General features: G+C 38.0%; 2 protein-coding genes across 5 annotated transcripts; one reads left to right on the top strand and one right to left on the bottom strand.

The window, feature by feature from the left end:
• Window positions 1–648: 648 nt before the first annotated feature.
• Window positions 649–6,508, bottom strand: c1qtnf13 (C1q and TNF related 13). 4 transcript variants are annotated; one of them, XM_027273051.1, is made up of 3 exons: window positions 5,802–6,508; window positions 3,974–4,177; window positions 649–2,224 (listed from the first exon to the last, which is right to left on the bottom strand). In XM_027273051.1, the coding sequence occupies exons 2-3, from the start codon at window positions 4,002–4,004 to the stop codon at window positions 1,152–1,154; spliced, it is 1,104 nt and encodes a 367-aa protein (XP_027128852.1). In that variant the 5' UTR covers window positions 4,005–4,177; window positions 5,802–6,508; the 3' UTR covers window positions 649–1,151. The 4 variants fall into 4 exon arrangements, with proteins under 4 accessions (XP_027128852.1, XP_027128853.1, XP_010735991.3 ...); XM_027273052.1 differs by having other exon boundaries at window positions 6,465–6,479; XM_010737689.3 differs by lacking the exon at window positions 5,802–6,508 and adding an exon at window positions 5,511–5,599.
• On the top strand, window positions 5,609–10,867 carry ube2na (ubiquitin-conjugating enzyme E2Na). Its single transcript, XM_010737691.3, has 4 exons — window positions 5,609–5,733; window positions 8,768–9,014; window positions 9,164–9,304; window positions 10,147–10,867. Exons 1-4 carry the CDS (start codon window positions 5,704–5,706, stop codon window positions 10,191–10,193), a joined length of 465 nt encoding a protein of 154 aa, XP_010735993.1. The 5' UTR covers window positions 5,609–5,703; the 3' UTR covers window positions 10,194–10,867.
• The last annotated feature ends 2,115 nt before the right edge of the window (window positions 10,868–12,982 follow it).

The raw sequence follows: 12,982 nt of genomic DNA, 5'->3' as shown, positions 1-12,982 counted from the left end.
TTACATCCTTATCCAGGTTGCAGGGGGCTGGAGCCTATCCCAAATTCCCAATTCACATTGGGCGAGAGGCAGTGTACACCCTGGACAAGTTGCCAGTTCATCACAGGAAAATAATTACTCTTCATATCTTATTTATATTACCATTTAAGCCTCTGCTAGTATTTCATTTCAGTGCAGTATCAGAACAAATACACCCTGATCACATGACCTATGTATACTGCTACATTTTAAATGTTTGGTTCTTCCATTTTCCATCTTAGTCAAAGTCTTTCTTTCTTTCTTTCTTTCTTTCTTTCTTTCTTTCTTTCTTTCTTTCTTGGGATACTACTATTACTGCTCATTGTTATTTTTGTTGACGTCGCAGTGGTACTAGTAGCTGAGAAGCTTTAATAGTAGCAGCAACACCACCACCTGGTGTAGTAAAAGCGGTAATAACAGACGTTGTCTATATGTTGCAGTAACACAAATGTCCTCAGCTGCCACACATTTTGATCTCAGTGTAGATAACATTAACTCAACTAACAGTGAATCTACCTTGCAGTCAGTGCAATGTTCTATCATTAGCATTAAACTGAAAAGAAACAAGACCTTTTTAATTAATTGAAGTGTATAGATTTATTTATTTTTTTCTGAAATGCACATAAAACCTCAAAACAGATGCAGATATTTCCACAGTATAAAAGTTTAACAACATGACTATCTCCACACTACACTCATCTCCACTTACATGACCATGATGTATCTCTAAATCTAATTTTTTACAGTAAATGTTAATAAACTATACATCATTTACATAATTATCCATGCCATGAAATAAAAATTTTTACATTAAAAAAAATGCTTTTAAAATTTCTAAACACAATGATTTTTTGTAATTACACATGTGAACCAAAACCCAAATTTATTACTTAATCAAGTTTTTTATATTTGATTTTTGTCAGCTATTTGCACTTTTAGGACAGAAATAGCCACAATGTATGCTGGTTAGTGTCCAGAAATGTATCACAGCCCCATCTTGTGGTGAAATTTAACAACAAACTTTATCCCAGGTTTTATATTATTTACTATAAAGAAAATAAACAAAAAGCAAACAAACAAAGTAGTAAATGTACGTATATTTTTTAAAAGGACACCATGAAGGGTTAAGACAGTTAGAAATGAGTTCTGACCTGTGTGGTGAGAGGTGTGACTGTTTCAGCCTCAGGATAAACCAAGAAGCCAGAGAACGTGGTGTACCTCCCCTGGTTGCTGTAGACAGCATAGCGCTCATCCTGCTGGCTGTACAGCCACACACGGTCACCCCGTCGGAGAGACAGCAGCAAGCTCTGACTTTGCATCTCCCGTCTCTTGGATGTGTCCTCATCAAACACCATCGCCTGCACCTCGCCCTTCCCGGTCATCAGCTTCACAGAAACAGCTTTACAAGGGTGTTTCCCCACTGTGAAGGCAAAGAAGTAAGCGCCGGGGAAGTGGCAGGTGAATAAGCCGGAGGTTTTGTTGAAATGCCCTCCAATGTTGACATATTCCACATCAAAGGTCAGAGGTGGCTTGTCCTGCTGCTTGCTACTCTGACCCATGAGCGTGGATGTTCGTGCCACAGAGAAGGCAGACCGTGGCTGCTCTGCCGTCTGACCTTTGGCCCAAGGATCAGCCTGAGGGGGGCAGTTAAGGTAGGAAAGGCCTGATGGGGACAGGTGGTTGGTGATGTAGCTTGTTGGGGAGATGTCAGGGTAGACGAGGTAACCAGAGAAAGTAATGTAAGGACCAGCATTGCTGTACAAAGCATACTGGGGACTCTGCTGCAAACGCAGCCACACTGTGTCCATCTCCTTCAAACTAATCATCACGCTTTGGCTTTGAACTTTCCTCCCTTTCTTTCGGTAGTCATCGTACGCTATAGCCTGGACCTCCTCTCCGTTCTTCACCAGTATCACAGAGAGCATTTTCTTTGGAAATTTCCCCACAGAGAAGGAAAAATAGTAAGCCCCGGGGATACGGCAGCGGAAGTGGCCGGTATCTGCATTGAAATCCCCTCCAATGTTGACTATGAGCCTGTTGAAGGTCACTACTGTCTGCTTCCCTCCCACCACATTATTGTTTCGTGTGGCAGAGAAAGCAGAGCGGAGACCTGTTGACGCTGGAGGGACATGAAGGGGTGAAACTGGTCCAGAGGAGGCAATCAGGATGAATACACAGGCCAGGTAGCACCGTGAGCTCCACTGAGCTACGAAACAAAATCAAAGAAATTACATTTACAGATGATTTAGATCACGGAAAGGATCAGTGAGTTAAATATTTAAGATGTATTTGTTGTACAAATAAAAAAAATCTAGGTCACCAGATTATAAAAAGAATAGTTCTTGCAGTTTCTTGCAGAGAATTCAGAGTAGATTCATACTGTGGACAACCGACCACTGGTAAAATAAATCTGCCTGTCAGCACCTCTAAAGCTAATTAAAGGTCCAGTGTGCAAGATTTGGGGACTTTATTTTCAGAATAAGGCAGACATTCAATATATTAATCATTCATGTATGTATAATCACCTGAAAATAAGAATCTTTTTGTTTTTGTTAGTTAAAAGTTATCCTTTTATACCTACTGTGGGAGCAGGTCCTCCTTCATGGATGCTGCCATGTTGAAAAACTGTTTCTACAGTAGCCCAGAACAGACAAACTAAAAAATAGCTTTAAACAGGGTTCTTAAAGGTGAGCGTGATGTGAGGAGATTGCAATGCAGTGATTAGTCCACTAGATGCAACTAAATTCTACACACTGGACTTTTAACACATTATATCCCAGTGCTGTTGGTGGATTTTGTTAATTGGACAGAGCTAGGTTAGCTGTTTCCCCTCTTCCACATTTCGGGTAAGCTAACAGGCTGCTGGTATAGCTGCATCTTTACCAGACAACTATAAGAGTTTTTATCTAAATCTCCACCAGGGAACTTTTGCAGTGAAAGGATAAGAAGAAAACAGAAAACGTTCTTGTAAAATACTACATCTATATAATGGGCCTATAATGAAAAGTTTTCAAATGAACAACTCATGTGCTTATCAGCAGATATTGCTTCATTTAACTCTCAGCATCAAAGTAAAAGCACACTTCCTTTAGACAGAGTCTTGTTTATCAAACACATAATGCCTCTATATAAAATCCTCCAAGTTGATAAGGAAGTGTGGCTAAGCCCTGTCGAGATAGATCTTGCCACTCAAATCAAGCACTCTAATGTGGCTGATATTGTCTGTTCTCTCTGTGCACTGAGAGAAGGGACTAGATTAGGCGCTGGTTCATCTGTTCCTGTGTGTGTCGAACAATGGAAATTTTTTGGGTTGGTGAGGTGAGGCAGGGCAGACTGCCGAAAGACACAACTGCAAAGTGTATACGAAACGTTACTTTAAATTGTAGATGAGTTGCAGAAAATCTATCTATGTAATATTCTAATATTTGAATGACATCTTTCTAGCTAATATTTTCATTAAAGTTGTAGCTTTTTGAATATTTTTTTATAGGACTTGATTTATTTACGTTCCTAAAAATTAAGCCATTTTAATCTTAAAAAATTTAACAAATTTGCAAAGCCATAAAAATGTTTTATGTGTGCATAAATGTACAGAAATAGATCAATTTAAAAAGTCAGACTGGTCTGAAGAGCTTCCATGATAGTAACTAAATGAGAAGTCTTGCACCTGCCAGGCAACAAATGAGTAGTAATTATAGATTCCGGTTTTACATATGGTTGTTGCCTCTAATATGCATATATTGCAAAACAACATATTATGATTATGGTTATGAAATAAAGGTTTTCTACAGAGTAACACAAAATTCAACAACCTCTATCATGCCCAAAGACTGATAAAATGTACAATACAAATAAAAAAAAAAAACAGATCCCACTTAGATTTCTTATTCTACTTTTGTTTCTACACACTACATTAATGCTAAAAGAATAACAACTGCAGAAATATCAAACCCACCTGCTGGGCTAGGATGGGACAGAAATTGCATGCTGGATGTCTTCTTCTTAGTCACCTTTTTGAATAATAAAGTTCTCCTTGGGTTCCTGCACTGATAATGTCTATGTAACAGGCTTCACACCCAAAGGGACGATCCTTTTGTCCATACAGAGATGTCAGGAGGAGGAGCTCCAAACCCCCTCCAATCTATAGCGTCCATTCATCCTGCAGGGCCAAAAAAGTTTTTTTTAAATGCAGCTGTAATGTGCAGCCTTATTGGTTTATGGAAGTCTAATCATGCTTTGTTTCGTCTAGAACAGTTGGAGTAGCTGTGGGACACAAAGTTTGGCTCTTCAACTTGAGAGTAATGTTGCAAATAATACACGGCCATATTAATGGCTGTAATCAAAGGTATTTTAAAGTATTTTAGCATTCTGCTCGACAGGAACTGTGATGCATAAACTGTACTTATGTGAGATGATGAAAGTTTATAAACAAAGGGAGTAAAGTGATAGCCCAGCAGTTGTAATAAAAACAATAAATAACAAAAACAATAAATAAAATAAAAACAAAATTACTAATTAAAAAAATACATTTACAATAAATATCACCATAAAAGTGCTGCAATATAATACAATAATCTTGGATGTAAATAATCACAATACTCTTAGTAATGAAATACTTTCTCACTCACTGTTTCCAATTATTTAATCATATTTTAATTAGATATGTAAATGGATGTAGGCACTACTTAAATGTTCAAAAATCGATGCTATGACATGATGCCTTGATGATAACGGATATATAACTTTGCAGGTTGCAGGCGAAGGTGAAAATTAAAAACATGACTTCTGTCAATCCTAAATATGTGGGTGGATATTCATGATCCATCCATTCATCCATCCATCATGAACAACTCCTCTCACCTCCTGCATGAGACTGTGGGGGCCTTAAACAGCTCCTTCAGCAACAGACTGCTACTCCCACTATGTAAGAAGGAGAGCTAGCACCGGTCCTTCATTCCAACAGCTGTCACACTCTTTAACACCAGCATGACTTCATCTAAATATTATTTTATGAGTCATTTCTTATCCACCTTGTGTGTGTACCAGCTGTGTGGGATCGTTAAAGTCTGTCTTATCTTATAATATTCATCCACACAACATTTGCAAAGACATGATGCGCATCATAAATAAATTAATAGTCACATGTATCCTAAAAAAAAAATCAAATTGGGCCCCACATCTCTAGGACCTAACTATCCCAACAAAAGCTTTACATAACTCCAATTAAAGGCTTGCAACTGTTTTGCGTCTTGTAGTTCAATACTAGTACTAGCAACTAGAAATATATACTCAATGATGATGGTTTAATAATTCTATATTGGTGGGGTTTTCCTTGGAATTGTCCTAATTAAGATACTTCTTTATAAACTGATTTATTGGATTAATTAAATGCATAATGTTGATTCTGAGGCAAAATATTTGAGACCCAGTTAACTTTTTGAGACCAAACGAATAGCCTATCCTTTAAAGTGAATATTTCAAACAGCGCTCACCATGATGAGTCGCACTACAGAGGATCATTTGGTGTATGTATCACATCATATCGACAAATCCTAAACACTAACTCCGTCCGTGCTCCATCACCCGTCCCTCCATCCACTGTCATGACGCAGAGGACCCGGAAGACGTGTGCTCGCTGTCAATGAGAGGAGGCACTGAGAGCTAAAAGCCCGCATTTAAGACAAGATGGCAGGACTGCCCCGCAGGATCATAAAGGTAATTACTGCACGTGTGTCAATCAGCAGCATGTGTCACAGTTTAAACCCCCGCGTGTGCTCTCTAACCTCCCTCGTGCCGCTCTGCCGAATCCGCCCGTTTAACAGTTCTGTGTGCTAACGTTAGCATCCACGCGCTAACGTCAGTTTGATAAAGTAACTTCCGTTTCGCAGCAGATACAACAAAAACACACCAACCACTTGTAAAACAATAAATAAATAAATAAAAAATATGCAGTGTAGCGGGGTTATCTTTTTCTAAACGCACTGTTCAAACACAGCAGCTGCTACGGTTCAGATAGCTAACCGGGCTAACTGTGCTAGCAACGGCTGTTTTTGTTTGTTAGCTTTGTTTGTTTTGAATGATGCAACAGGAGCAGAGCCTCACATGAACAAACAGCCCGACACTGTAACAGTAACACTCTGTTCATTTAAGCACACATGGACATGAAACGGGCTGTCTGCCTCGTGTACGCTTTGCTGCTTTTTACAATGTTGCTCTCTAGTTGGTGAGCTAGTAACTAGCCAGCTAAGAGTTATGTTAAACAGCATCATGAACATGTTTGATCACCCTTATAATAATATAAAACATAATGTAATGAGATGCTGAAGAGTTAATATCACCTGGCTTACAGCTGCCAGTCTTTAATTTAAGTTGTCATCTGCACCTCCCAGATTCAAACCCATAATTACAGTATTTAGGAGCTAATATCATGAATTACAATGACAAACCCTGTTGTGTCCGGTGGAAATGTTTGTTATCAAGTCACGAAAATAGAAAGAAAATAGAAAGAAAATAGAAAATACTTTAATTGTTCTTCAAGAAGGGTTAAATCTGGGGCGACTGGGCTTGTTTCTAACCCCAGACTTTAACCCAGACTTCCAGGACCTTGGTCTGTATCATCATCACATTTCAGTGAAGTTATGATGAAGTTACTTGTTGTTAAAGTTAAGGTTGCAATTTATTATTGTTATTATTATTATTATTATTTTATTATTTTAACATTAATGTTAATTATTAATTATTTTGTCTATAAAATTTAAAAAACACTGAAAAAATGACTAATAATTTTCTTCCAATCTACAATTTAGTTCATTCTTCGTACTTAATTTCACCGTTAATAGACAAGCCTTACTTTTCTTTGTGGTATGTTTACAGTGCCCTTACTGTAAATATGATAGTAATATGATAGAAATAGTGCTGAGTATTGTATTTAGTGTTATTAAGGGAACTTGAATGAATGATAAGGTTGCACAGGTGGGTGAGTAAGCAGACCACAGACTAGCGTTGGTGGGAAAAGGTGGCGGTGCTGGGACTTAGCGTACTTAGCAGACCGAGCCCTTGAGCCCTCAGAGCGTGTGACTGGAACTGGGAGCCCCTCTCTTGTCTGTGTTTTCACTGCGTGGTTTTGTCTGTGGGTTATCTGAAACATTTCAGGAATCTCACTCCCAGCTGCATTCAGGAAAAGAACATCAAAAACAAAGAGTGTCCGCTGTTGGCAAGCTTTGTTTGACTTCATACCCAGTTGGTTAGGTTGTTATTTATTTATTGCTTCCTTTGTAGTCGAGTTGAGAACACTGCGGCTTATATAATGCCGTGCACAGTGGTGAGATTAAATGTTTTTAAAGGTGTGTCACTCATGCTGCCTCGTGCATATCGCAAGAGATATCAGATACCTGATCCTCTTTCACAGTGAAGGTGTGTGTTTCTGTAGGTCACTTGGCTGTCACTATGGTTCGGGAGAGGCTTTTGCTGCAGTAGCTGATGGGAATGGTCTCCTGCGAGGAGTTGGCTGAGTCAGTGTCACCTCTAAAAGACAGATACGTACTGCACAGTCTTCAGAGTTACAGCAGTGAGCCACTATTGCAGTCAAAGCCTCCCCCTCCCCCTCTGTGTTCAAGGATAAAAGCCAAGCAGACTACAGTCCACCTCCTTCCTACCATCTCTGCAACATTCATATAATATTAATAAACAAATTTTACCAGTATCAAATAAAAACACCTAGGGATGTGTTGCCCAATAACTCGGCAGCTTTATTTGTAGCCCCTATAGTTTAGTGTCCACAGTCACTGAAGGAGATGAGCATGAAATATTTGATATAGTCGAAAAAACATCTTGGTATTTCATTTTTAATCACCTCTGTGCTTTTTTCCGCACCCTGTCCCGTCATTTTAAGGCAAAACAAAGCAGGCCTTGTACATGTTTTTTTTGCACTTGAAAATGAAACCTCCACATTTAGTTTTATTTTACTGCACTTTGTCCATTTGAATCTGTAGATTTCTCCTAAATGCACCAAAGGCTAGCATTAGATAATCTCTCATTTGTATATTTAAACATTTAAGAAAAATGGAAATGAATTGTCTTAATGTAAGTAATCAACTGGTGCAGTTTCATGGTATATCTATTAGTTAAAATGTTGTACCCTGATCGCCTGTGGTGTCTATGTATTATAAAATGTATGAAATTTTATGACACATATCTTTAAAGAACAGAAATCTCCAACTCAGTAGCACTCACACTGGTCAAACCTTCCAGTTTTTTCCAGTATGTTCTAAAGGAGTTTGTAAACATTCAGTTGTATAACATTTTCAAAAATGACGTAGATTAATTAATTAATTTATTTTCTTATGTCTGTTGACAGTGTTTTCTAATCCATGGAATGATAAAATGAAATATACAAATTAGGCTATCCTCTGTAGAAATCTTTGGCTCTCCTTGAAATTTATTCATTTTTAACTAGACAGATTTGTATATTAAACGTAAAAATTCAGAAAACTAAACTAACTAAAAACAAAAAAAATTGGCTTAATTTAAGTAATGAACTGGAGAACTTTCATCACAATTTTTACGTAAAATGTTTTAGTAAATAAATTATTATCACAAAAGATTTTGGACAAGATCAGAGAGTTAGAAAATGTCTTTATTGGATAAAAATATCTAGTAATTAATTCATAAAAACATACCTTTTTATAGATTTATTTCTGAAAGACAAACCAAAGTTTAGTTAATTTCTTTCTGTCTTTTTCTCCACCAGGAAACTCAGCGTTTGCTTGCAGAGCCTGTCCCAGGCATCAAGGCAGAGCCAGATGAAGGCAACGCACGCTACTTTCATGTGGTCATCGCTGGACCTCAGGACTCGCCTTTTGAGGGCGGCACGTTTAAACTTGAACTCTTTTTACCAGAGGAATATCCCATGGCAGCTCCTAAAGTACGCTTCATGACCAAAATATATCATCCCAATGTAGACAAGCTGGGAAGAATATGTCTAGACATTTTGAAAGGTAAACTATGTGTGGTATGCATTGTGATTTACCTTAAAGGAAAGACAGAACATTTGTTTAGCTTTAACAGCCACTTAACATCTGTTCAGTCAGGCTTGTTACTGTAAAACCCCCAACTGGAGCTTTGTGTCCCTCTGTCATTTTGTCAGATAAATGGTCGCCAGCTCTGCAGATTCGTACAGTGCTGCTCTCAATCCAGGCGTTACTAAGTGCACCCAACCCTGATGATCCCCTAGCAAATGACGTTGCAGAGAAGTGGAAGGCCAGTGAAGCTGAAGCCATAGAAATAGGTGAGAGCAATGATCTGCTTTGGTTCTACCGTAGGTTTGTTCCACTTTCCACCCAGCTTTGGACAAGCGTGCTCCCTTTACCCTCCACATTTGCATTAAAGGAACATCTGGCTTTTTTAAAAATTTTCATAAAGTGCTTTCAAAAATCTGACCACACTGTCTATAAACTGCATATTTTCAAAAGTATCCGTGTGACCCATTTCAGTACTTAAACATAACATCTGAGTCAGTGGTGACAGAAGTTCAGGAGTTGCATGTGATGTCAACTAGCTTTACTCATTGAGTCATTACCCAGGCTTTGGTTTTGATGTAGAGAGCAAAGCAAAGCTGACAACACCTCCTCAATTCTTTGCTGATTAGCTGGCAGATCTTAGCTCAAGGTTAAAACTGCTAGCACAGTTTAACACACAGTGTTTCTTGTCCATTTTCTCCTTCTCACACATAAAAGTAACGTTGTTAAGCCAAAGATGCTCCGTTTGCAGAACGTCCATACACAATTTGATCCGAGAGAGCGATGTTGAAATGTAGTGACATAACTTTAAGAACTTTATTGTCTTAAAGCTGAAGCTGGAAAATCAACAATCAACATTAGTAGGCTATAATTTTGTGTTTATGTCCGGTCACTGCCATCGATGTAGAATCATCCACGTGATGCATCATCAGGAAATTTACACACCTCTAAAATACACGCACTTGTGCCAAAAAACAAAACGATATGTATGATTTACATTGCATTTTGTGTTTGTATTTCTATAATTACACGTACCATATCCTGATTGTATACTGTATGTCTGTGCTACATTATGTATTTTGTGTTCTTATTCTCTTGTTTGTTTTCACAGCCAAGACATGGACCAGGCTTTATGCTGGAAACAAAAATGAAGTGTAGAGCTGTCTAAAAGGTGGAGACACAAGTGGAAGTGAAGTGTGACACAACTCCTCATGTTCTGCCAAGATCTCTTCCAGCTTCATTTGCATTTAAAGGACACAGTATATATGAATTATAAAGGAAAAAAACAAACAACTGCAGACAATTGGTGATTTAAATGCACACTAGTAATGAAATGACTCGTCGTTGTCCTAACTCACTGCTGTTCAAATGCATGGGCGGAGGTTTTAGATCTACTCACCTCGCTTTCTTTTTCCACTGATTTTTGGAGGCTTCTGCCCACCGCTGCTTTAACAAGCACATTTAGGAGGGAACAGGACGTCCTACATCCCACATTTTGAATGTGGGTTTCGGGGAGCAGTGGAGTGGGTGGGGAGGAGACACTGGCTACATGTGGTCAATAATGTATACTATTTCTTTTAACTTTGTTTCCTTGTGTCGCTGTTTGTTTATTAAAAGCAGCTAACTACTACTAGCCCACTGTATGTAGACACTCACATGGAGGCGAACCAGAGTTTTGTTCTGCGTCACCACCCAAGCAGGACGCATAAACGATTGTAGCCCTATTTCTTTTTTCTTTCACATCTGGCTGCTTTAAAACTGAGCCTTCAATTGTCACGTTAACTTTTTCAATCTCTCTCAGTGTAAACTAAGCTTGGGGATGGTGTGCGAGAGTGTGAACATATGGACCTTTCCTTAGTTTTAGCACATATGTTTTATTATCAAGTCCCGTCTTTTTATATGTGAATCTTTCTTGCGATCGCCATACTAACCACTCCGCTTTCTCTCTGTATGTCATCACAGTCTAATGCTACAGGACTCTGGTTTACTTCTTCCACTGGCAGTTATTTCACGGGGCAGTGGTTACGTTTGAGCCGTCACTTGTTTGATGACGCGAGGGGGGTGGGGGATGGTGATCTGGATTGTTACGGGATCAAACTCATCAATGGAGGCTTTTGACTCTCAACAGTTGTGATTGGTGTTTGGCTGAAAAGTCTGTATTCAATTCACTGTTTGTAAATTCATTCTTTCTATTAATCTGAGGAGGAAATATTTCCTGCTCTCAGAATGCTACAGTATGAAACAGTCCACCTGCATACTTTTATGTTCTGTAAATAAAATATGTTTATTAATAAATAGTCGTCTTGTGTTTTTCTTTTTTCTTTTTCATTTTAACGTGATGCGTGTGACGAATGCTGCTATGACTACTGTGAGACATTGGTAAGAATGCTCATGGCCAAGTTGTGTAAGAAGTACTCAGATTTGTTACAAGTTAATCACTTTAAAAATACAAAGATATTATCAACAAATAACTAACCACATAAAATACGTATTATGCAGAAGGGCCTCTTTTAGTTTTTTGTATAGAATACTTGAATTTAATACTGTATATGAAAATGTAAGCAGCTGCTTGAAGTGAAGCCAGTTCATAAAAAATGTTGTCCCACAAAGGTTGTTTATTTGGCCTGATTAGTCTTTTTTTTTATAGATAGGACACACCTTCACTTACATCAGTTGTGGTAACTTCACATAAGTCATATCATAGCTTAAATCCAACTAATCAGTCACAAAAAGTGTAAATGGGTGTGCAGGATTAGATATGTATTAAAAACATTTATAAATAAATGTAGTGGACTACAAGTACAGTATTTTCATCTGAAATAAGAGTTGAATATAAGTACCATCTCAGAAAATATTCATCTTTAAAAACAATTAGAGGAAAAAAAGATGATAAATGTAGCAAATATTTTTATTACAGTATAAAACAGTACATCTCTGTTAATTTTAATTAGCCACTGAAAATATCTGAAGGGGTTCACTGTGATCTGCTCATACAGCATGTGATATCTGACTCACAGAAGATTATAAGTATTACCGCATTACTGATCCGAACCATCAAGAAATTCCAACTGAAGGGTTATTAAAATGCAAATGCAAATCAAATCAAATCAATCTATCTGTCTAAAACCTTCACATGGAGCTGTGTGTCATCTCCAGGCACATGGGTCTGGTCCAGTCATACTAAGTTGAAAGTTCAAAGTGGTCTTCAGAGTTTGTCCCGTTGGCCTGGAAAATTGGAGCCTGCATGCTCCCCTGTCCCTGATTTTTGTAATTATCTTATTACAATGTATTATATATTATCAGGATTATTGATAAATTCATGTTGTTGCAGCCAGATATCAGTGTCCCATTGTTATGAATGAATATGTCTTGGTTTTGGAAACAGTGAAGAATAGACATCCAAATTATGGGGCATTGTCATTTTAAAACATATTTTCACCTTTGAACGCATCCTGATGGTTAAAGACAGCTCAAATCCACTAGAGGGAAGCACTGTGCTTTGTAACTTCAATACCAAGCAGTGCTTTTCAGGCTCCACCACCTCAGTATAAGAAGCATGCTGCTGTAAATAACCTGTGAGTGTTAGCACTGGACTGAACAGGGTTTCTTGTTTTGTTGACCTGCCCTTTAAACAGCAGGGAACGGCCTTATGCTTCGTTCACTTACTGTGGGAAGTTTGGTAATCATGAAAATCCAACTGCAGTAACTAATAAAGCTTGTTTTTCTCACATGTAGGTTACCAAGATATGAGTCAAGGCAGCGCCTACTACATAGATGATCTTATTTATTCCATTAAGTCCACTTTTAATTTGTCAGTGCAGTGTCATTTCTGTTATACATGTAATGTCAATGTGCTACAAAGGAGTGAAGGGTAGATTTATTTTGTATAGTTTAGTTTATAGTTTGTGGTGTATTTATTTGTCTTCATATGTGTCAGGAGTAAAAGT

Source organism: Larimichthys crocea, chromosome XXI, assembly GCF_000972845.2.
Source record: "Larimichthys crocea isolate SSNF chromosome XXI, L_crocea_2.0, whole genome shotgun sequence".
NCBI lineage: Eukaryota > Metazoa > Chordata > Actinopteri > Sciaenidae > Larimichthys > Larimichthys crocea.
Note: the sequence above shows the minus strand (reverse complement) of the source record. Positions and strands in the feature narration are given on the sequence as shown.

Excerpts from the sequence above, each read along its gene's own strand:
- ube2na (XM_010737691.3), top strand. The coding sequence starts at position 5,704 with ATGGCAGGACTGCCCCGCAGGATCATAAAG. Across the intron at positions 9,015-9,163 it reads ATGTCTAGACATTTTGAAAG|ATAAATGGTCGCCAGCTCTG; the intron begins GTAAACTATGTG and ends TCATTTTGTCAG. Across the intron at positions 9,305-10,146 it reads AGCTGAAGCCATAGAAATAG|CCAAGACATGGACCAGGCTT; the intron begins GTGAGAGCAATG and ends TTGTTTTCACAG.
- c1qtnf13 (XM_027273051.1), bottom strand. The coding sequence starts at position 4,004 with ATGCAATTTCTGTCCCATCCTAGCCCAGCAG. Across the intron at positions 2,225-3,973 it reads GTCCCATCCTAGCCCAGCAG|CTCAGTGGAGCTCACGGTGC; the intron begins GTGGGTTTGATA and ends TTTGTTTCGTAG.